Source organism: Piliocolobus tephrosceles, chromosome 10 (assembly GCF_002776525.5).
Source record: "Piliocolobus tephrosceles isolate RC106 chromosome 10, ASM277652v3, whole genome shotgun sequence".
Classification (NCBI taxonomy): Eukaryota; Metazoa; Chordata; class Mammalia; order Primates; family Cercopithecidae; genus Piliocolobus; species Piliocolobus tephrosceles.
In genome coordinates, this window is record NC_045443.1 from 78,310,819 (window position 1) to 78,336,577 (window position 25,759).

Consider the following 25,759-nt stretch of genomic DNA (forward strand, 5'->3'; position numbering starts at 1 on the left):
CCAAGATCAGAGTGCCAGCGGATTCTGCCTGATGAGCGCCTTCTTCTGGTTACAAACAGCAGCCTTCTGGATCTGTCTTCACAAGTCAGGAGCCAGAGGGAGAGCAAGTGAGCACGAAGGCATCGGGGAGGGCGGGAGGGAGCATGCTCTGGTCTCTTTCTCTTCTTAGAAGGCTGACAATCCCATCACGGGGGCCCCACCCTTCTGACTTCATGGAAACCTAATTACCTCCTAAAAGGCCACCTCAAATACCATCACATTAGGGGTTAGGGCTTCAACATATGCATTTTGGGGGAACAGAAACATTCGGCCTATAACATAGACCCATCTTAACATTTTCCTATTGGTAGTTACCATGTGGATGCCAAACTGGCAATATTTGAAAAATGTGTGACATCAGAAGAAATTAATGTGTGCCTGGTCACAGAGTATCTCATTCATCCAGAGGCATGTATCTGTCAAGCTTAGCTAAGTAAAATAGGTCTGAGAAGCTGGAAGGATGCAAATTTTCCCTTTGAGTTCACAAAATAAGTATCTCAGCATTCCTTCAGTAATGTGCATTAAATTCAACTGCCTTATTTGTTTTATCTTCTACCCTTTACAAAAAAGCCCATTTGCTGGAAAACATACACTGTAATGAAACAGGAAAGGAAATAAATCCTATGTTTAGGTTAAAAATGATTAAAAGTAAAAGTTGTGGCCTACAGGAGTAAGCATCTGTTATCTGTAAGTTTACTTAGGTAGAACATCTCTTCCATCAGATTGAGTGCTAGAAAAATATGGCATTATTTGGGCCACTAAAATCCATATTAAAACCTCAAGGCATGTATTTTAATGATGATGGATAAGAACAATCTGTTTATGTCTTTCAGGACATTCACAACTAATATTAAAGGGAAAAAGATGTCACGATTCTCTCTTCATGACTGAAATTCAGGGCCTGCTACATTCACAAATGCTTTTCTCTCCTCTCACTTGGAGGCAAAAGACTATCAGGAAAGAAGACTTGGGGTACTATTACCACTTTTCACTCCTTTTTGTGAGCCTGTCAAAATTGCAGGTCCATATAAAGAAGTTTTGCCTGTGCATTATAGGTCACTGAAAGGTAACCTGAATGTCACAGTCATAATATCTTGGTTCACTAGCACAGCTTGGGAAGAAGGATCAGGATATTTCTGGTACCTTCTTAAAATGTAATCTGAGATAGTTAATTTTAAGTGTCAATTTGACTGAATTAAAAGATACCCAGATACAGTAATCCACCCTTATCCCCAGTTTCGATTTCTGTGGTTTAGGTTACCTGAAGTCAATCTCTGTCCAAAAATATTAAATGGAAAATTCTAGAAATGAGTGATTCATCTATTTTAAATTGTGATTTGCTCTGAGTAGCACGATGAAACCCCTTGCCTTCTGTCTCTGTCTGGGATATGAATCATCCCTTTGTCCTGTGTACACTACCTGCCCATTACTGTATAAGAAAAACATAGTATACAGAGGGTTCACTACTAACCTTGGCTTCAGGCAGCCCCTGGGGGTCTTGGCACATACCCCCTTGCATAAGGGGGGGTGCTATTGTAGTTGGTAAATCACTATTTTTTGTTATGTCTGTGGGGTTGTTTCTGGAAGAGATTGGAACTTGAGTGAACTGAGTAAAGAAGATCCACCCTCACCTAATGTGGGCAGGCACCCTAGCCCAGATAAAACAAAAAGGCAGAAGAAAGGCGAACTTGCACTCTTTCTACTAGAGCTGCAAAACCTTTCTTCTTTTGTCCTTGGACATCAGAACTGCAATTTCTCTGGTTTCTGGACTCTGGGATTTACACCAGCAACCCTTGGGGTTCTCAGGCTTTCTGTCTCAAACTGAGTTACACCGCTGGCTTTCCTGGTTCTGAGGGGCATGTGGGTCTTCTCAGCCTCCATAATTGTGTGAGCCAATTCCTCTAATAAATCATCTTCTCATAAATTTATAGCTGTATATCTTGCTGGCTCTGTGTCTCTGAAAAACCCTGCCTAATACACTGTCTATGGGTATTTTTGCCTTTTGTACTAAGAAATTAATAACCACTATTAATAAGTACAATCATTTATTTAACATCTGCTATTTTTCAATAATTGTGCTGGACCTTAAAACTATATTACTTAAATTGCTTTACCAAATTGGTATGTAAGTTCCTTTTGTAAGCATTGGTCAAAGTTCCATCCTTTTTTTACCATACAACATCCTCTCCTGGTGTGCCTTCTACCTGTCTATTCTTTGAAGTCTTTGCAAGCACCTGTGTCTCAATTGTTCCTTACAAGTTCATGTTCCTCAGAGCTTGCTATAGACACTATTACTGATCTATGCACTTGTTATTGATAGTATAGTCTAGTGGTTAAGCTTAAGTTCTCAGGAATCAACCAGGCTGATCTCCATTCCTCTTTATTTAGCCTCTTTATGCCTCAATTCTTCAAAATACAAATAATGTTTTGTATTTTGTTTGTTGTGAAGATTAATTGAAATGAAAGTTTGCTGTGAGGCTTGTTGCCTTATAAGTTTGTTGTGAAGATTAATTAAAATGAAACATGAAAAGTGCTAAGCACTATGTCTGGCATGTAGTAAATATTCAGTGTATATGAGCTGTTGTTATCCTACTCAAAATATGTTATCCTAAATTATCTGCATAATAACTGTCTTCTTCCCTAGAATATTAGCTCTTTCCCTAGCCTTGCCTTGGTACTGGGCACTCTTTAGGCTATCGTTTACTTTACACTGAATGACTAAGCAAAGGAAAGAATAATCAAAGGAATGTGTCACCATGTAAACTTGGTGTCATGATTCCTACAGTAAGGATGAAAGAAGTACAGTGTGGAGAGAGATATTCAAAGTTTTCATAGAGGGTAAGTGGCAGAACTGCAATTCAAATCCATATGTGTCTAAATCTGAAGCCCATGCATTTTTTCATTTATTGCATTGGGTAAAATCCACCCCTGGGGAGAAGAGGTGGAGAATAAAATAATTATTGAGCACTTACTATGGACCTGGTCGTGTTCTAAGCACTTGCATGTGTTTTCTCATTTGATATTTACAGTAACCTTATATGACAGAGACTATAATTATTTTCAGTTTTACAGAGGAAAACTAAAGTACAGAAAGGACAGTAATAGGTCAAGGTTATATGGCTAGGATGAAGCAGGGATAGACAGGACTGGGACTCAGCCATCTGGATCCAAAGCTCACACCCCTAAAGCCACTTTTGCCTCTCTCAGCATCATGTGATGCATTGCAATTAAACAGAACTAAAAAAAAGCTAAAAGTCACTCTTGGTTATATTTACCCCATTCAATTATTTAGTACACATTTGATTTCTGTATATGATTAGCTTATATTAGAAAAATAAAATAAGACAGCTGAACATCTACATAAACTCTAATTCCTGTCCTAAACTATCACTGAATCTCAAAGGTCATCTGTAACAACTTTTACAAGTTGTCATTGTATTTTGCCTGTCCATTTCCACTAAAATGATGTTCATTAATTCCCAGAAGGCACTGCCTGAGTCTAATTTTAAAGAGAATAAATGTAGGAAATTTTTTCTTGAATAAAAAATGTCAGTTTATATCCTTCGCTCATTTACCTAGTTTTACCCTCTAAAACTATGCAATATTTGAAGACAAACCACTAATTTACCCAGCAAATGTTTGAGCACATATCTTTCAATCACTGTGATAGGCAATGAGTACAGAAAGATATATGTTAAAACACATATTTTTAGGGTGACAGCCATATAGAAGAAAATTTCAACCTCATTTAGTAAGCGTTCTAATAGAATTATTTAAAAAGTGTTAATTGAAGCATCAAGAAGTGTGTGATTTGGGGAAAGAGCAGGATGGCAAATTAGGTGAGTATACAGGACAATTTTTATTTGGACCTCCAGGTGTCTCCAAGTGCTTCCTGCCTCTGGAGATACCAAAATAAACTGAGCCCTTGCCTCTTCATATAGCCTGAAGGCAGCAAACATTCTCTGTCCTTGCCTCTTGGCAGGAGGGTGGAAGTACATGATATCCAGAGAACTCAGCAAATAAATAATAATCATTGTTGGGTGGTTACAATATGTCAGACCTGTTCTATGTGCTTTATACACATTAACTCATTTAAAACCAACAACTCTATGGGGTCAGTGCTGTTATTACTATTTTCCATTTTACGGATAAGAAAACTGAGACTTATTCAAGTAACTTTGAGGGACATTGGAGAGCTATTAAGTAGAAAAGCTGTGATTCAAACCCAGGCAGGATGGGTTCCGGAGTGTATGTTTTTAAATACAGAATGATGTGACTTCCCAAACAATATAATACTCGAGAAATGACTTTGAGTGCAATAGAAACTTTAAGAAAATAGTATTAAAATGTCACTTTACAGTTTGCACAGTATTTTGCTTTCCATTATCTCATGTAATCCTCATGACAATCTTGTAAAATAGGCATTACTACCTGACTACCACCCTGTATCCATCTGTTCCATTCTCCTCTTTTCTTTCTTCTAGTTACTGCTTGCTATTGCTTGCACCCTGCAAGACGATCATCTTTGCACTAGCTCTTTCCCCTTCTCAAAGTGTTCTTCTTCCAGATCGCTGCATGGTTGTTTCTCCTGTAACGTCACCTCCTTGGAGAGCCCTTCCAGAATCTCATGGTGTAGCTTTCAGTCCTATTCCACTGTTTACTTTTCTTCTCTGCACTTTGCTCTCTGGAATCATACTATTTGTTTACTTATTTAAATATTTTATCTGTTGATTTAACTAGAATATAAGCACCATCACTAACACAGAATCTATCTTGTTTATTTCTGTATCTCCCTCCCTAAATATAGAGTAAACATGACATACAGAAGGCATTCAAAAATATAATTTTAGCTGTTTTGCTCCTATTTTCATTCCTATTTTTAAAATTCCTTCTTTATTATAAGTTAGTTTTCCATCAATTTTTTAACTTATTATTTGAATATAAGGGATTGATTGTTTTTTTGGACACTCTTTAGAAATAGGATCATTGATTTGGGCATATGAAAGGTTGTATAACCTTAGCAAATTCACTAATATCATCTAATAGCTTTGTAGTTGATAATCAATCTGGAAATGATTATTTTGACAGTTTCTATTTAATATTTTGTTATTTATTGTTTTATAACATTGGTTAAATCATTTTTGTGCTGTGTCTGATATGAACAGAAATGTTCACTCTTTCGCCTCTAAATATAATATTTGAGAAACCCAGCACTTTGGGAGGCCGAGGCGGGTGGATCACCAGGTCAGGAGATCGAGAGCATCCTGGCTAACATGGTGAAACCCCGTCTCTACTAAAAAAAATGCAAAAAAAATTCGCTGGGCATGGTGGCGGGCGCCTGTAGTCCCAGTACGCGGGAGGCTGAGGCAGTAGAATGGGTGAACCCGGGAGGCAGAGCTTGCAGTGAACCAAGATCGCATCACTGCACTCCAGCCTGGGCGACAGAGCGAGACTCCGTCTCAAAAAAAAGAAAAAGAAAAAATTGACATTGGCGGCATTTGATGCCTAGTCTTTATCAAGTTAAGGAAGTCCTCTATTTAGAGATTACTAAAAGTTGTTTTTTAATCAGATATTAATGTTTTCATCACATGCCTTTATCAATATATACTAAAATGATATAATCTGTTAGTGTAAAGAGTTAGGTAAACGATTTTCTTTTTTTTTTTTTTTGAGATAGAGTCTCCCTCTGTTGCCCAGGCTGGAGTGCAGTGGCATGATCTCTGCTCACTGCAAGCTCCGCCTCCCCGGTTCACGCCATTCTCCTGCCTCAGCCTCCAGAGTAGCTGGGACTAGAGGCCCCCGTCACCGCGCGCAGCCAATTTTTTGTATTTTTAGTAGAGACAGGGTTTCACCGTGGTCTCGATCTTCTGACCTCGTGATCCCCCTGTCTCGATCTCCCAAAGTGCTGGGATTACAGGCGTGAGCCGCCACGCCCAGCCACAGTAAATTGTTTTCTAATGTTGAACTATCCTACTTTTTTGGACACTGATGGTTCTCAGCTACACGAGACAGAACTGCCTTTAAAAAGGGAATGTGGAAATTCATTGGGTATTTTCATTTAATACAGTGTGATTCAAGCTGGCATTTAGCTCCTGGGAACTAGGGACACTAAACCTCTTAAAAGACAAATAAACTTCGCGCCTTAACTACCAATGGTGTCTCAGTTGAGAGACACTGCTAACTGTAAATTTGTTTTTCATCATTTTTTTTTTTTTTTAAAATTATACTTTAAGTTCTCGGGTTAATGTGCACAATGTGCAGGTTTGTTACATAGGTATACAATGTGCCATGCTGGTTTGCTGCACCCATCAACTCGTCATTTACATTAGGTATTTCTCCTAATGCTATCCCTCCCCCAGCTTCCAGCCCCCACCCCCACGACAGGCCCCGGTGTGTGATGTTCCCCACCCTGTGTCCATGTGTTCTCATTGTTCAATTCCCATCTATGAGTGAGAGTGTGTGGTGTTTGGTTTTCTGTCCTTGTGATAAATTTGCTGAGAATGACGTTTTCCAGCTTCATCCACGTCCCTGCAAAGGACATAAACTCCATCCTTTTTTATGGCTGCATAGTATTCCACTGTGTATATGTGCCACATTTTCTCTTTTTCTTTTCATTTTTTTATTTTTATTTATTTATTTATTTATTTATTTATTTATTTATTTATTTATTTTGAGACAGTCTCACTCTGTCTCCCAGGCTGGAGTGCAGTGGCCCTGTGGCGCGATCTTGGCTCACGGCAAGCTCTGCCTCCCGGGTTTACGCCATTCTCCTGCCTCAGCCTCCGGAGTAGCTGGGACTACAGGCGCCCGCCACCTCACCCGGCTAGTTTTTTGTATTTTTTAGTAGAGAGGGGGTTTCACCATGTTAGCCAGGATGGTCTCAATCTCCTGACCTTGTGATCTGCCCCTCTCGGCCTTCCAAAGTGCTGGGATTACAGGCTTGAGTCACCCCACCCCGCCTGTGCCACATTTTCTTAATCCAGTCTATCATTGATAGACATTTGGATTGCTTCCAAGTCTTTGCTATTGTGAATAGAGTCGCAATAAACATACATGTGCATATGTCTTTATAGTAGCATTATTTATAATCCTTTGGGTATATACCCAGTAATGGGATCGCTGGGTCAAATGGCATTTCTAGTTCTAGATCCTTGTGATCACCACACTGTCTTCCACGATGGTTGAGCTAGTTTACACTCCCACCAACAGTGTAAAAGCGTTCCTATTTCTCCACATCCTCTGCAGCATCTGTTGTTTCCTGACTTTTTAATGATTGCCATTCTAACTGGAGTGAGATGGTATCTCATTGCGGTTTTGATTTGCATTTCTCTGATGACCAGTGATGACGAGCATTTTTTCATGTGTCTGTTGGCTGCATAAATGTCTTCTTTTGAGGAATGTCTGTTCATATCCTTTGCCCATTTTTTGATGTGATTGTTTGTTTTTTTCCTGTAAATTTGTTTCTTTGTAGATTCTGGATATCAGTCTTTTGTCAGATGAGTAGATTGCCAAAATTTTCTCCCATTCTCTAGGTTGCTTGTTCACTCTGATGGTAGTTTCTTTTGCTGTGCAGAAGCTCTTTAGTTTAATTAGATTCCATTTGTCTATTTTGGCTTTTGTTGCCGTTTGCTTTTGGTGTTTTAGTCATGAAGTCTTTGCCCATGCCTATGTTCTGAATGGTATTGCCTAGGTTTTCTTGTAGGTTTTTTTTTTATGATTTTAGGTCTTACATTTAAGTCTTTAATCCATCTTTAGTTAATTTTTGTATTGTATTGAGTTTAATTTTCATCATGTTTTAAAACATTATTAACATGATTAATATACCAATACAGTTATTCTAATATTTTTTAAATAATCCCTGCTAGGGTATGGTGATTAGTGTTTTTCTACATTATTAATATTAAATAGTTTTGTATTTAATTTTCAAGAGAGTTTTTATAATATTTTGATAATTTAATCACACTGCTCATGGTGCATTATTATGTTGGTGCAAAAGTAATTGCAGTCTTTGATATTACCTTCAATGGCAAAAACCTCAATTATTTTTGCACCAACCTAATAAATAAAGTCCTCAATCTTTTCCAAATAAACTACTCTTAAACCAGATTATTCTAATCATACACCAGTACAATCAATATGCAATCAACATTCTAATTTGATTCAATCTAATAAATGAAGGCTACATTCATTTCCTCTAAATTTTCTCTCTTTTATTGTAACCTGCCATTCAAGCTAGGAATAATTGTAGAATATTGGTATGGTTGGCCAAATTATTTGTTATTTCTCCTAGCTTAGTCACCTGTAAAGTTTATTAAAATATATTCTATGGTGCTCATTCAAAATATTGGTAACAGTGCTGAACAAGACCATGAACCAAACTTCCTTGGAGAAGTGTTTCTACTAGAAATCCAACAGTGCAATCATCTACTTTATGTATTTCCACATTTTCCACAAGGCATCTGAGAGTTGTGTGGTCATGAATATATAATCAGACTATGGCATATGTCTGAACTTTGGCAAGGTCTACTCTTAGTGATTTTCCATGTAGCCTCTGGGATCACCACTTTCTTTTCTAAGTGCCAATATCTCATTCTTTTTAAAAAATATGTATATACATATTTTATATATATTTTAAAATACATATATGGGCCAGGAGGCAACAACAAATAGATTGCCCTATAGTTTCCCAAAACACCTTTGTCATTTTTTTGGAAGCCAGGTTATTTGTCCATCAGCAATTACTGCTCTTCTCCGTTTTTCCTCAAAAATCACTTTCAGCAGTCCCTCAACTATATTCCCCATTTTTTCTTCATTATTGTTAAATAGACCCAGCTGTGATTTCATGCTATTTTTCTCCATCTATTTTATGGGTTTAAATCTTATAGCCATGTTGTGACTCCAATTATTCTATCGTTTTTTATTAAAAGTAATCCTTTGGTTAATTTAAAAACAAAAGATGTTATATTGAAATATAACTATTGCCACACTGGGGAAGTAAACAAAAGTTGCACAAACAGTTAGACTTGGACTAGTTATATTGTTTCTAAGGAAAATTACCATCAATGAAAATTAGATACCCTAGTTTTCTGTCCAAGACAGGTAGATACTTGAATATAACTACAAAATAAGTTTCAATCCCTCATAATTTTTTTCAAGTGGTCTTTGGGCATATTTATTTTTATTGGACAAGTGTTTGAATTCAGTTAGTATATTACTTAGCAAAATTCAATCTTTAAAAAAAAAAGATTTCAACTGAATAAACCAGAAGTAAGGTATGGATGAAATTAATATAATTTTTAAGATTAAGTTCACATTTGGTAGTGCAGAGTGAGTTCAAGTTAAATCCATTTTAATTTGTTGATTAGGACATAGTCCTGTCATTCATGTATTTATGGTTAAAAAATTAAAAAACATAGCTTATAGGTATGTGTGTGGAGGGGGCAATTCTATCGCAACTCCACCCATTTAAAAAACCTTTTCAGTTGTATTCAGACGATAGCTTGTCCGATTCAGTTCACAAGTTAAAACAGCAAAGTGAATGCAGACAATCGAATCAGGGCTATGACTATGAAAACCAACACCTCACATTCTTTCTTGACCCTGGAGAGCACTACACTTGTAGGAGCCAGCTACATACACACAGAGAGGCAAAGTGACATCCTAAGGTAGCCATTACTTTTGCATTACGTTAGGTTAGATGGCTTTTGTTTTGTTTTGTTTTGTTGCATTAAGAATAATCCATGACAGTAAGTCTTGCTAGGCCAATTTTATTCATTCGTTCACTCATTCAAACAACAAATACAAAGAGAGTGCCAACTATGTGCCACACAATGTGCTGGGTTTTACATAAACAAACCCAACATGGTCTCTGACCTGACGGAAAGTATATCCTCACAGGCAAATGTCACGACTTTAAGAAAAGAACCCTAAGAGATACTGGCATTGTGCATATAACACCATCTCTAATACCCAGGACCCCTTCCTATTTGATGGTACTCCCTAGATGTTTTCTTTCCTCTACTTAATAGCTAGGCCTTAGTTGTGATCCCTGAAAAATAACACTCATAAGCAAGAGCATTAGTTTCATAACTGACAGGAGCACAACAAATACATCTCAGGGCTCGCGTGGCTGACACACCAAACTAGAAATTTCTTTTTATTTTTGTAACCAAAACGCTTTAGAGATTTGGGTCATTCTCTTTGTAACTTTTAATTATCAAATAAAAAACTGGTTGGGTGCAGTGGCTCTTGCCTGTAATTTCAGCACTTTGGGAGGCTGAGGCAGGTGGATCACCTGAGGTCAGGAGTTCGAGACCAGCCTGGCCAACATGGCGAAAACCCATCTCTATTGAAAAATACAAAAACATCAGCTGGGCCTGGTGGTGTGTGCCTGTGGTCTCAGCTACTCAGGAGGCTGAGGTCAGAGAATCGCTTAAACCCAAAAGGCAGAGGTTGCAGTGAGCCGAGATCACACCACCACACTCTAGACTGGGCAACAGAGCAAGGCTCTGTTTCAAAGAAAAAAAAAAAAAAAAGACAAAACTTCAGGGGTGTTTTGTAACTATATAGTGTGAAAGGAAACACTCACTGATTTACAAAGAAATAAAAAAGTTCAGTTCAAAAGATTTGTTTTATATATTTGCTGAAGCCCAGAGAAAACATGAGAGAGCAAGCAAGCACTTACTTTTTCATACAGTAAAACACATGTGGCTGCTGCTGTGGGAAGGATTTAGGACAAAACACATAAAATATAGTCAGCTCTCCTCTTCACCCCTGATCGAAACACCAGGGCATACATCTTGAAGACGACATAAAGACTAACCTAATTTTTATTTTCCTTCTTTCTTAGTCTTTCTCCATGTCAAATTAAAAACAAACAAACAAACTAGGAGTAAGAGAAGGGGCAAATCCCTCTGGAATGTAAGGAAAAGCACTTTTCTGCCAAATGCAGATTTTATAAAAACCGGTGAATAAAACTGATTAGAAAAGCTATAGGCTGCCCAGGGCTTGAATTGGAAGATACATGAAGTAATAACCTCTGCCTGCCTTGAAAAGCGAAAAGGGAAAAGAGAAAAATTGTAATGTATCACAAATTCTATGACAAGTGTGGCACCCCATGGGATAGTTATTTGCATTCAATTTTTGTTCTTATATTTGTTTTCTATAAGGTTGAAATCCACAGAATAAAAGCTCCTGGTTTTATAGCAGATTTTTTAAAGGACAAAAGTTTGATTTGTTTTAAATGAAAAGCACACTAGGATTTGTTTAATCAATATTTTAAATTACGACTTATTTTAGAAGCCAAGAAATAAAGATTTCCATTTACATTTTTGCAACTTGTCCAAAATGAATTTAACTCACAGAAAAGTTAGATGATAGTAGTACCAACCTTGTATCTTATGTAAGCATATAAATGCAGATTGGAAGCTACTAATCATGTCATAAGGAAAGTATTAGAAATGTTTTAATTATTCATTTTTCTCCAAGAGTTGGTTTTGTATTATTCCTTCATAAGCCATGAGTATTCAAGAGCCATTTGGCTTAAAATTAGGGGAACAGAGTAAGCAAAAGTAGAATTTGAAGAGTTATTTTGTATTATCTTCTCTGACCTTGAGATGAAATGTGAAGGAGAATTGGAGCTACCATACTTTAGAAAGTCCCTAAATCCATGCGGTCTTTACTATGTTCTTCAATATCCACATGTTAAGTATCAAGGATTGCATTCCGCTTTGTTCCCTTGAGTTTAGTTGAAGGTCATTCCTAGTTTTAGAGATTAAAATCTGAGCAAACTAACCTGTGATGTAGAGAAGAGTTGCTATGAACATTTTAAAGTCTGGAAGAGAAGAATTCCATCCTAATCTCCTTATCAGTCTCTTCTCTTTGTTACAAGGGTAAATGGCATGTAATATTTTCTATACCACTGTCTAACATAAAATATTGGACTGAAAATGAATATATCTCCTATTATGACCACTTGGATTCAACATGTAGATTTATGCATAGTGACATGCAAATTACAGTGCTCAATATATTTCTGAAAATCTAATTATAATATATGATGTTTTAGTCTTGCAATACAAAGAAGCAAAAAGCTGATCTATAGATTTTCTTGGCATACATAATTAAATTTCTACCCCAGGATGCATAATTAATGTGTTATTATTTCTTGGTAATTTCAGTTTTTGATCATTTTCTTGGTTATAAATGTATAAACTGAATGACAGACAAGTTGTGACTGTGGACCTGCTTTTATGTATACTCTTCACTCTCTCCAGAATCTTAAGGATCTTATTAATCTAATATACCAAAACACAGTTTAAATTTTGCTTTCTCAGTGAGCCTTCCTCAACCAATGCTAACCAAACAGGCCTTTCTCCATTATTCTCTATTCCAACCACATGTTTATTTTCTTCAGAGCACTTCAAATTTTCAACTAATCAGAAATTCTAGTTATGAGTTACATCAACTGACCCCTGGCTACCAACTTCACGCATCCCATTTTTCATATTCTTCCCTCTCTCACTTTTTCACACTGACCTTCCTGGATGTTCCCAGTATGCACAGGAGTTCCCCCTGCTGAGGACATTTCCCCAGGTGTCTGCAACTTTGTCTCCTCACTTTCTACAGGGCTCTTCTCAAATGTCACTGACTCAGGAGAGTGTTCCTTTACTAACACATCTAAAACAGCAGCCCCCATTTACAGCACTCTCATTTACCCAGTTTTATTTCTTCTCCTTGGCACTTGTCGTTGTATATGTATGTGTTCATTGTGTGACTCTCATTAGCATGCAAATGCCATTAGATTTTATTTATTTTGTTCATTAGCACTGGCACAGTATATAAAGCAATGTTTGGCATAAGTCTGGTGCACAATACTTATTTGTTAAATTAATTAATTAAGCCCTTACTTATCATCCATCTCTTCCATTAGACTCGTAAGGACGACAAAAGCAGAAACTTTTGTTTCTGGTAGTCCTCTAGCATCTTGCATATAGTAGGTGATAAATGAATATTGAATGAATTAATATTTGCCTCTGTGTGTATTTTAATCTCCCTCTTCTAGTAGGTTCTAATTATACAGTGAAAAGTAGAATTATATCTTTTTATCACACCAGTGTGTACCAATCCCATAATAGGTTCTGGCTTAGGATAGGTACTCATTAAGTGAAGGATATCAAGGACTGGGACCAAAGTCAATAAGAACTTACAATGACCATAGCCACCCAGAGCGCTTTACAGGGTTGATCTCAGGTCTTAATGGCAGATCAAAAAGAGTTTTGGATAGGCACAGAGCCATGAAAGTCTGAAATCACCTTGTTCATCCTTTTGGGGCCCAGCCTGGACCTTGAAAAAGCTTACTTCCCAGAGCAGACCCAAGAAGCTAGGTGTAGACTTCTGAGTTTCTTACTTTCAGATGTATCTTTCAAATTTGGAAAGCAGTAAATCTTAATTTTGATCCCTAGCTTTGATTTGTTTGCTTAAAACGTTTGCCCTGAAGACTATATCCATGTATGATGTCAAAGGGTAGCAAATAAAAAGTAATTCAATTTTAAAATAAAATTTCCACTAAATAGAGCAACCTTGAGAACATCTCTTATCTTCACTTTTTCATGCTTTTTCATTTGTAAAATGAAGATACCAAAAAATAACTAGCAGCTCTAAAATTACAGATTATACATTCAGATTTGCTGGGATGCCCTTGGAAGGCTTTGTCAATCATCTTCTTCCCTTCTTCTCCTTTGCCGACCTGCCACGATTTCTCTTGGTTAAATATCACAGTTTTGGTGAGCTACTGTTACTGATGGGAATCCATCAAGTGTATAAGGGGAAGGCTAGGTTGAGAATCTCTGGCCTATGTTATCACTATCATCCTTTCCATGGCCAAAATACTGTGAATCTATGAAATGCACCTCAGTTCACTAGCAAATCACTATATTTTAACATTGCTTAAGTTACTGCTATCCTGAGTTTACTTACACCAACTAAACATTAATTTTTTATTGTACTGTGAGTCAGGGACTATGGCAGACACTGAGAATTCAAAGATGAATTTAGAAACGGTCTCTTCCCTCAAGGAGTTCCATCCAATAGGGAGACAAATGCAACAGAGTGTGATAAATGTTTTAATGGGGCCAAAGCAGCAAGTCAATTTAAAGCACATCAAAGGGTACCAAAGCAGCCTGGGAGAGAGGTGATCTGGAAAATCTCCCAGTAGGTGACCAAAAACTGAGTCCTAACTCTAATTAATTGAATTATAGACTGCTAAAGCTGCACAGTGTTAGAATCATCTAATTCAAACTCCTGATGTGGCACAGAAAGAATCTGATGTCCAAAGACGCTCATGTATGCAGAGTGAGTATCAGAGTTACAACTGGGACCCAGATATGTAATACTGGGCTGCCTCTTTTAAAATACACCTTTTTTGCAGGGAAACTTTTAGAACCTTTTCTTTCATCAGTTTAATAATGAAAGTAATCAATTAATCATATTTTAATAAGGTACAGAGAACAATATTTATTTATATTGACTTTATGCTCAGTGGTGATGCCAATAACCCATCATCTCTTGGTTATAGATTTTCATGAGCTGTTGGTGAATTTTTTCAGACCTATCCACAGGGTAACCCTGTTTGCCTCCTGAGCTACTCCATGGACGTAATCACACTCAGAAGGACAAGCAGAGTTTGGTTGTGAACAAGAACAAACTTTAAGAATAAATCTTAGTCCGATTAGCACCTCCTCTCAACAACTGACTGAGGCATCTAAGGGCTAAGGTAAAAACCAAACATTGAAATATTTTTATTAATAGTAGTAGTGGTAGTATATAAAATGCCCCAAGTATGCAATCTTCTTGGAGTTTTTGCTCCTAATGTAGTCACTTGATTTGGGATGTTTAATGACTGTGATTTTGTAATGGGACAATATAAGAGCACATCACATTAAAACATAAATACTTGGGAAGCCCATAGTTTCTGATAGCTTGCCATCTGTTTAGTTCTTACCGGCAATGGATTTATCCTGCTTAGTGCAGATGATGATATTGTGGGTAAAATCATGGATTATACAATGGATTTCTGAGGTCTTTAACTACTGTTATTAATTTTGCCAGCTTGCAAATCAACATTTTCTAATATAAAATCAATTACATTTTATTTTTCAACTCTTATCCTAAGAAAGGTTGCTATGGGCACCACATAACATCTGTTCTGGCGCCAACAGATTGCGTTAAAGTCACCCACAGTCTCTTCAAATTAAAAACCTCAAACTGAGTTCACTGGCTTTGTCACTGTACTCCCAGCAGGATGCTCTTTTGCCTCGCCCCACCGTTCAGTTTAATCCTCTAGAAAGAAAATTTTTAGAGGTACATCGGACTAAATCCTTTTTCTTCTGAGCACACCATTTCCAAATGGCCGCCCAGGGTCCTAAATCCGGCGGCTGCGGAGAGGGACTAGCGGGTGTCCTCCTCTGCAGAGCCGTGGGACTCGGGCGCCTTCATCACTGGACGTTGGAAGCCAGGAAGGAAACCCATACACTCAGGGACAGGTATAACCCCGCACGGGTGCACTAGCGAGGCCCCGACCACAGCAGAGGTCTCCATCCCTGAGCTTGGTGGGGGCGTCCTGGGGAGGAAGAGAACACTTTCCCCATTCGGGTCAGAGAGCAGGACTGACTAGGTCGCAGGTCAGAAGTTGAATTTTAACCCGACCTGCGCTTTGTCCCCTCGCCTTCCGCAGCCCGGGCGCTGCGGTGGCACCGAGCTGGGAGAGGACCAGACAGGCTGGCGCGGGAGAAGCCGAGAGTTGCTACCGACTGGGAGCTGGCGGCGGCGGGAGCAGACGCGACCCTCGCCGCTTTCGAACGCGAAGCCGGGGAGAGCCGTGCTCGGCTGTTGGGGCTCGGCTCCCCGCGCTCTGCCTTGCCCTTTCGGCGGAGGGCAGCTCCCTGCCTGCTGCAGCCCCGCCACTGTGCGCCCGGCCGCCCCGGGGTGCGCCCAGCCCGCCCCCCGAGCGGCCGCCCGGACTCCAGCAGTTGGACCGACCCTCGCCCTCCTGCGCCTGGACAAACTTCCTTCCTCCCGGGCCCCCGCGCCGAGCAGGCTGACAGGCGGCTCCCTCGCCGGTCTCCTCTGGGCTCCGGCCGGGCGAGCTTGCTCTCTGCCCCTCTCCAACCCCGAGCCCCTGGCGCCTAGCCGTCCCCAAGCAGCCGCTCCAACAAAGCCAGAGGCCCGGAGACGACCCGGCGAGGGACTGGGAGTGGCAGCGGGGACCCTAGAGCCAGAAGGAGGCGTCCCCTCGGCGGGGCGAGTACAGTGGGAAGGGGCAGCGGGGATGTAGCGGGGAGAGAAAAGGGAAGAAAGTGTCCTGCTCTAGGCGCGAACGTCTTCCTGGCTCGTCCTCGCTCCCCTTCTCCCCCGGCCCGAGCGCGTCCCGTTTCCCGGTGGGAATTGGCAGGCGGGGGAGGGCGGAGGGGAGAGGGACGCGGTGGCCTGGCTAGCGAGCCGCTCCCTTACCTCTGTCCAGGGTGAGCGGCTGGACCACTGTCAATGTCGCCATGTCTGCCGTGGGAGCCGAAGTGACGCTCGGCTTCAGCATCAGCAACCGCTCGTAGTGAGAAAAAAAGGAGGAGATTGGGGGCGGGGGTGGAGAGGGAAGACGGAAAGGAGGGGGAGGAGGGGGAAGAAGGAAGGTGGTGGTGGTGGAGAAGAAAGCTTGGGTGGGTTGGTAGCCAGATGGAGACGCAACTGTTCCGCGGCGGCAGATCTTTCAGTTGCGGTGCGGAGCTGAGCAGGTATCCGAGAGCGACTGCATCGCCGGGCTCTGGGAGGGAAGGCTCTGCCCTACAACTTTGCTATTCCACCCCCAGGAGCACTGGGTGGGTGTAGCTGGCGGACTGCTTTCTTTCAACTTTCCATTCTAACAAAATGGTCAGAATATACGTGTGTACATGCGTGTGCGTGTGTGTCAGGGGAAGACAGAGGATGGAAAGGGGATATGGGGGAGGGAGTGGGAGATGAGTTTTCTCAGATTAAGAGAAATTGCCAATCCAATAATCCCATCCCCTATAGAGAGAAAATGCTTCAGTGTCAGAAATGTTTGGGATGTAATTACATTTGCAGTTAATTTCTGTTGAAGTTTTTCGGAATGTTGACCTATAACGGCATATAAAGATAACTGACTAAAGGCCAGAGTTCCATCAGTAGATGTTCATTTAGGATCTGAGTATATTGCCTGGGGGAAAAAAATATAGCAAACCTCTTAAAAGTGCTTCAAAATAAAAAACATGTAGGTAAGTTTCTATCCCTAAGTTTTATTTTCTCTTTCAAGTCACTGTTAATACATTACCAATTCAGTAAATGTAGCTCAGAAACAAGTAGAGTGTTCAGATTTTCTCCGAATTTTTTACATACCACATCTTGTAAACATGTCCCACTCCCGCCCAGCCACCCAACAACAAAAACTTTGCTCTTAATGTCCAAACTGATTTTGGTTGTCTATCACTTAGTTTGAAAAATATGTGTCTAGCACTTTTTATGTTGATTTCTAACCAGTGGATCAGAGATGCCACTTATTGATTGATTAACAAATATGCCAGGAATTGAGACAGAAGAGTTACATTGCCTTGTGCCACGCCTTGATTTAGGAGTTCAATTTAGTCTCTGACTTCCTGTAGCCTGTAATCTAGTGGGAGATGGTGTTATTAAAAGCTTGACTTTAGAGTCAGTTGATCAGGATTAAATTACAAGAGCCTTCAAATACTGACTGTGACCTCTTCGCCCCAACAAAAAGGCTACTTTCACTATCTTGTCATAGTAGGGATTCATTTCCTGACATAAAGAAACCTTCTATAAGCTGAATAGGGGTGACTGTGGGTGCAGGATTGGAAATGACAAAGCTGCCTCCATTTTGTTCCCTGTGACAGAGCTGAATTGTTTGGGCTAGCAATAAACTCTAAAGGGCAGATACTGTTTTATAGCAAAATATTTGCATATCAGTGATGCCATTTTCTTCTGATTACTGATATAATTTCTGAAGGTCTTTTTCATTTTATAGTCTACAATTGAATTTGAAAAAGCAACATTTCACCAATGTGGGAAAGCCAAAGATAATTGACCATATATAGACTGAACAGACCCTAAAAACAAACCTAAAATAGTAGTTCGATATGCTTATTTTTATTTAGTATTTAAGGAAGAATGCTGGTCTTGACATTTGAGTCTCAGTTATGTGCTCTTCGGAAGTCACACAATTTCTCACTGATCCTGTTTCCTCTTCTGTCATACAGTGGAAATATCATTCAACCTCACAGAGATTCTGTCATATGAGGAAACAAATTCTACCTTGCAATCTCACTGAGATTTGTGAGGGACTAATGGACTCATACATGTGATTGTGCTTTGAAAACAGTAAAGAATATACAAATTTATTCATACAAGCACACATCCCCTAGAGCCATGTGGTAAGCTCTGTGCTAGGTGCTAACCATGCAAAGATTAACGAGTCAGCCCACTCTCTACCCAGTCTTGCTTGAGAGACGGTGAGCAAACCATAAACTTCTGTGCAGAAAGTACTCTAAGCATTATTGAAAGGAGGTGCTCTTGGAGCCCAGAGGTTGAAAAAGCAACTTTGGTTTGTTACCATTATTCACATGCCCTGAATTAAGCAACAGAAAGAAGTTGAGATGAGCTCAGTGATACCAGAGTGTGTTCTAAGCTTTTGCATAAAATTATTAAACCTCACTCAGTAACTGAGGATAAAAGAACATACAAATCCCTTGACTTCTAATGTAGTTATTTTGCAACATCCTTTATTAGGGAATATGTATTTAAGCAGCTTGATTCATCAGCCCAAAAGTCATAACTTGTACCTATTCCAACACAAATCCCTGATGGTGGTGTCAATGAAGGTAGAGTTTTTTTGTCTTTTTGTTTCCTGATGCATCCTCAGGACCAAACATTTCATAGCGTATTTCTGGACTTAGGCCTTGAGCTTCCTATTTGAAAATTTGCTCTGTCATTCTTTCTCTGTGTTGACTCTGTAGGGTTGTTGTTGCTGTTTTTAAATCAAGATTAAAAGAGAAATTAAGAGGAAGCATAAATCACCATAAATTCATCTGTTATTATTTTTAGTAGTGGAAAGTGCATTCCCTTTAGCTTATGTCTGCACAGGTATAGAAAATTAATAATTCATTATCCATTAGAATTTGTTTTTATGAAGAAATAATATCTCTCCAGTAATATTTGTGAATTTCTTTTTGAGACATGCAGGGATATACTTGACTTAGTCAAATGCCAGTTGCTTTGCTGTGTGTATTAACCTGAAAATTGTTAAAATATTTGTTAATTATGCTTTTATCTTAGCTATTTGATTACAAAATCACTACACTCTTTCATTAAATGATACATAGAAATTTAGTTCAGTGGTAACTATATTTTCATGGAGTTAACTAGTTCAATAAATACTTAGTGAGCACTTATATGTGCCAGACTTGGTGCTAGGTTGGTCTCTCTTGCCCTTTCTTTCCAACCCAGAAAAGTAGGTATTTTTATGCCATTTTGGAGATAAGTAAACTGAAGCTCACAGAGGTTACACAACTTGCTTAAGAATAGTAGCACCTGGCTTCACCTTTACGATCTCCTGTGATTTCCACTAAGAAACATCACACTCTGTTTTTTTTTTTTTTTTTTTTTTTTGAGATGGAGTCTCACTCTGTCGCACAGGCTGTGGCGTGATCTCTGCTCACTGTAATCTCCACTCCTGGGGTTCAAGCAATTCTCCTGACTCAGCCTCACGAATAGTTGGGCCCACCACCACGCCTGGCTAATTTTTGTGTTTTTTTGTGGAGCCGGGGTTTCACCATATTGGTCAGGATGGTCTCAAACTCCTGACCTCAAGTGATCCCTATGCCTCAGCCTCCCAAAGTGCTGGGATTACAGGCATGAGCCACCACTCTCGGCCTCATCGCACTTTATTCTATGTTGTTGAAGATTTAGTTATTTCAGCCTTTTATTTCATAGTTCCAGATAAGTATATATATGTATATAAAATCTTTTAAGAGATATATAAATATATATCTATTAAGATATATATCTTTTTTATTATTATTATACTTTAAGTTCTAGGGTACATGTGCACAATGTGCACGTTTGTTACATATGTATACATGTGCCATGTTGGTGTGCTTCACCCATTAACTTGTCATTTACATTAGGTATTTCTCCTAATGTTATCCCTCCCCCCTTCCCCTACCCCATAACAGTCCCCTGTGTGTGATATTCCCCACCCTGTGTGCAAGTGTTCTCATTGTTCAGTTTCCACCTGAGTGAGAACATGCAGTGTTTGGTTTTTCGTCCTTGCGATAGTTTGCTCAGAATAATGGTTTCTAGCTTCATCCATGTCCCTACAAAGAACATGAACTCATCCTTTTGTATGACTGCATAGTATTCCCTGGTGTATATGTGCCGCATTTATTTAATCTAGTCTATCACTGATGGACATTTGGGTTGGTTCCAAGTCTTTGCTATCATTAATACTTCCACAATAAACATGTGTGCATGTGTCTTTATAGCAGTATGATTTATAATCCTTTGGGTATATGTCCAGTAATGCATTGGCTGGGTCAAATGGTATCTCTAGTTCTAGATCCTTGAGGAATCACCACACTGTCTGCCACAATGGTTGAACCAGTTTACAGTGCCACCAACAGTGTAAAAGTGTTCCTATTTCTCCACATCCTCTCCAGCACCTGTTGTTTCTGACTTTTTAATGATCGCCATTCTAACTGGTGTGAGATAGTATCTCATTGTGGTTTTGATTTGCATTTCTCTGATGTCCAGTGATGATGAGCATTTTTTATGTGTCTGTTGGCTGCATAAATGTCTTCTTTCAAGAAGTGTCTGTTCATATCCATTGCCCACTTTTTGATGGGTTGTTTGATTTTTTTCTTGTAAATTTGTTTAAGTGATTTGTGGGTTCTGAATATTAGCCCTTTGTCAGATGAGTAGATTGCAAAGATTTTCTACCCTTCTGTAAGTTGCCTGTTCACTCTGATGGTAGTTTCTTTTGCTGTGCAGAAGCTCCTTAGTTTAATTAGATCCCATTTGTCAATTTTGGCTTTTGTTGCCATTGCTTTTGGTGTTTTAGTCAAGAAGTCCTTGCCCATGCCTATGTCCTGAATGGTATTGCCTAGGTTTTCTTCTAGGATTTTTATGGTTTTAGGTCTAACATTTAAGTCTCTAATCCATCTTGAATTAATTTTTGTGTAAGGTGTAAAGAAGGGATCCAGTTTCATCCTTCTGCATATGGCTAGCCAGTTTTCCCAGCACCATTTATTAAATAGGGAATCCTTTCCCCATTTCTTGTTTTTGTTAGATTTGTCAAAGATCAGTTGGTTGTAGATGTGTGGTATTATTTCCAAGGCCTCTATTCTGTTTTATTGGTCTATATCTCTGTTTTGGTACCAGTACCATGCTGTTCTGGTTACTGTAGCCTTGTAGTATAGTTTGAAGTCAGGTAGCATGATGTCTCTAGCTTTGTTCTTTTGGCTTAGGATTGTCTTGTCAATGCGGGCTCTTTTTTGGTTCCATATGAACTTTAAAGTAGCTTTTTCCAATTCTGTGAAGAAAGTCATCAGTAGCTTGATGGGGATGGCATTGAATCTATAAATTACCTTGGGCAATATGGCCATTTTCACAATATTTATTCTTCCTATCCATGAACATGGAATGTTCTTCCATTTGTTTGTGTCCTCTTTTATTTTGCTGAGCAGTGGTTTGTAGTTCTCCTTGAAGAGGTCCTTCACATCCCTTGTAAGTTGGATTCCTAGGTATTTTTTTCTCTTTGACGCAATTGTGAATGGGAGTTCACTCATGATTTGGCTCTCTGTCTGTTATTGGTGTGTAGAAATGGTTGTGAGGCTTTCCTCATTGATTTTGTATCCTGCCACTTTTCTGAAGTTGCTTATCAGCTTCAGGAGATTTTGGGCTGAGACAGTGGGGTTTTCTAAATATACAATCCTGTCATCTGCAAACAGGGACAATTTGACTTCCTCTTTACCTAATCAAATACCCTTTATTTCTTTCTTCTGCCTGATTGCCCTGGCCAGAACTTCCAACACTATGTTGAATAGCAGTGGTGAGAGAGGGCATCCCTGTCTTGTGCCAGTTTTCAAAGGGAATGATTTTTTTTGCTCATTCAGTATGATATTGGCTATGCATTTGTCATAAATAGCTCTTATTGTTTTGAGATACATCCCATCAATACCTAGTTTATTGAGTGTTTTTAGCATGAAGCACTGTTGAATTTTGTCAAAGGCCTTTTCTGCATCTATTGAGATAATCATGTGGTTTCACATATGCAAATCAATAAATGTAATCTGTCATACAAACAGAACCAAAGACAAGATATGTATCTTTTAAGAGATATAAATATATAATATTATAAATATATCTTAATATATTAATAAATATAATACATGTAAAATATATTTAATACATATATGATATATTATATATATACACACACACACATCTTTTCTCTCTCTCTTTTATTTTGTGTGTGTGTTGACTTGAGACATACTCAAAGGGAGGAATGGATGAAGGGAAGTTAGGTCAAAGGACAACAGAACTATGATACTGGTTCCATTCTGTATACATATAGGTTAATATTAGAACAACTGCCTATTTGATTTATAAAATCTGTTCTTAGCAAAATCATTCAAAGCTATGTTAAGGTTGGTTTCACTTAATTGAATTTTTTAAAATTATATGACAAAATCAAAAGAAGGTTTGCATAGAGCATTAGCATACCAAGGAAATGTGTTTAGTTAGATTACAAATGAAGTATAATGAGCACAGTTTCATATGAGAAAATAGCACCTTCAAACTGGAGTTATTTCAGCCTGGGTGTTAGAATTTGTTTTTGACTGATTTAAGATAACATGTTATCTTTCTTAATTCACACAGCTTTGTCAACATAGCACTAGATTAAGTGCCAACCAATACTTTGAAATTTAAATGTTTATTTTTTAAAACCATCATAGAGTATCTTACATTTATTTTATCTTTATTTTATCTTTATATTTGTTTTGATAGCTACTTATTTGTCTGCTCATTCAACAAAGACTTACTATACTGATTATATGCCAAGCACTATACTAGGCATTGGGGTATTGCAGTGAACGAGAAAAAGTTTCTGTTCTCACTTGTTTTATATTCTATAAGGAAGAGAAAATTAATAAACAAACAAAAAAGAGAGCAATTAGTGACTAAGTATTGTGCAAAGAATGAATAAACTGATGACTAAACTAGATCTAGAATAATGTCAGAATTACAAAAGATAGAGATAGGGAGAAGGGCCTTATAGGGAGCAGGAGAGAAAAGCCAGGGATGAGGGAGCAGGCATAGTGTGTATTTTGGTAAAATCGGCAGTTCATTTTGGAATATAATAAAAAAAAAAAGTCTAAAGAGAGCTATTGAGGGTTAGGTGGTGGGAGGTAATATAATTAATGAACAGAAATACAATGAACCTTTCATTAATTTCTTTGTGCCAATCATACAATAAAATGTACAAATGCAATCTATGCTAAGAAAAATATTTGCATCATAGCATCTGCGGTAAAAACTGCTAACATCAGAATGAAGAGTTACTAATTCAGAGTTGGATGTTAAAAAAATTTAGGATGAAATTAAAATATTAAAAGTAAATTCTAAGGGCGGGCATGGTGGCTCACGCCTGTAACCCCAGCACTTTGGGAGGCCAAAGTGGGAGGATCACCGGAGGTCAGGAGTTCGAGATGAGCCTGACCAACATGGAGACACCCTGTCTCTACTAAAAATACAAAATTAGCCAGGCATGGTGGTGCATGCCTGTAATCCCAGCTACTCGGGAGGCTGAGGCAGAATTGCTTGAACCCAACAGGCAGGTGTTGAGGTGATCTGAGATCATGCCATTGCACTCCAGTCTGGGCAAAAAAAAGCAAAACTGTCTCAAAAAATAAAAGTAAATTCTAATTATTGTTATTTTTTATTTTCCCAAAAGAAATAACACTTCTCTGTTTTCACATTTAGAAGTTATGACTGATCTTTTAATAATGAAATTTAAATTCAAAGCTTAGTTTTTTCTTTTTTTTTAATGCATCCCAAACTCATATTTACATCTCTCAGGAATGTCTAACAATACAAGAAATATTAGACAAACTAATTTTTAAAAGTAAAACAGTCTCTTCTCACATTTGCTCAGGAGATATTTCTAAACTATTAGAACTCACAAACTTTAACAATTTAAAAAACATCTTTATTACCATTGTCATCTAAACATTTTAAATATATTTAACATTGAGTAAAAAGTTAGGCTTTTGTCCAACAAATTAAGCACCTGCAATATGCTAGGCACTATTCTGTGCCTGGAACTTAGTTTTGATGAAGAGAGACAGACAAAATACAAATTAGCCAATCAATCAGATAATCTTAGATATTGATTATCACGAACACTGATGTGTTGAAGCCTATTCACGCTGTATGTGAGACCCAATAATGTGCATTTTGTCTCAACATCACTTTCAGTTATGTCACATTGGTATCTTTTGATTGACCATGGTGGCAGTATTTAAACCATTGGGATTGGTAAATACTCTGTACCAATTTTTTTTGTCCCTCTGGAAAGCCACTTGTTAAACATTTACCAGCATACCACAAAGTATATGATGAAAATAAAAGAGGATGCTGTGATAAAATATACAACAGGCAAAGAGGCTACTTTTGAGTGGTCAGGAAAAAAGTCACATTGTACTTAATAGAACATTTTTTAAAATATAAAATCTGCACTGCACTGGATGTGTGTGTACTGACTAGAACACAGGACCAGGGATGGAGTTAGAAGTAGGAGACATTCATGTTTTTATGGAGTTTACAAAATAATTGGGGAAAAAAGCATAAAATTAATTACAAAATTATATATCAATAATAAATGATACTATAAATTTGTATGTGTTAAAGTGATACAGAAATAAAAAAGGCAAGTGTGTATTGTGATGACTTTCTGAAGGCAATTTATGTTGACTTCCAGAAAAAACTTAGAAATATTTACTTTCTTGCATGTAGATAGGAGAATGTTTTACCTTTAAGCAGAGAGAGCTACTCTTTGCAACTTTGAATCAGAGGATTGCTAAGTAGACCAGGAACTTCTTTTTTTTTTTTTCTTTTTTTTTTCATTTCTGTATTTTATTTTATTTTTATAAAATAAAAGGAATCTAAGGAATTTCATAGAAAATGAAAGAAAGACGAGGGGCATAATAGGGTCTCAATGTGGCTGGGGAGTCTTACCATGGTGAAGGGACAACACTGTCACCTGATACTTGGAAAGGACATTAATGATAGCTACGACTTGTTTGTTTGGGACTCTAACTTTATTTAAAACCTGGTTAAAATGGCTTCTTCTTGAGGAGCACCTCAATATCTCACTTCTATCCCTTTAAATATAGCTTGACTTATTCCTCCCACCAGCAAAATTTATCTCTAATTTTGGTAGTATGGAATTAATTAAAGATATGAGGAAGAAACAGATGAACAGGCCATCTTCAAATTCTTCACATTCTTACACTGTACAGTAATTGGGGCTAGTAACAGAATTTACTCTAAGTGTGCTGGGAAACATACGTGTCAGTAATTAGCAAGTTTAAGAGCTAAATGCACTATTAGCATGGACAGCACATTCAGTAGAGAATTC

At 38.3% G+C, this 25,759-nt stretch overlaps 1 protein-coding gene across 2 annotated transcripts in view; it reads right to left on the minus strand.

The window, feature by feature from the left end:
• Positions 1-16,823, minus strand: part of LIN7A (lin-7 homolog A, crumbs cell polarity complex component) — a 148,431-nt gene extending 131,608 nt beyond the window's left edge. Inside the window, exon 1 of one of the 2 annotated variants that reach the window (XM_023201855.1) lies at positions 16,549-16,823. In XM_023201855.1, coding sequence (XP_023057623.1) covers positions 16,549-16,630 — 82 coding nt within the window. In that variant the 5' untranslated portion in view covers positions 16,631-16,823. The remainder of the gene's footprint in view (positions 1-16,548) is intronic. The other variant, XM_023202493.2, reaches the window with a different exon arrangement.
• Positions 16,824-25,759: the final 8,936 nt, after the last annotated feature.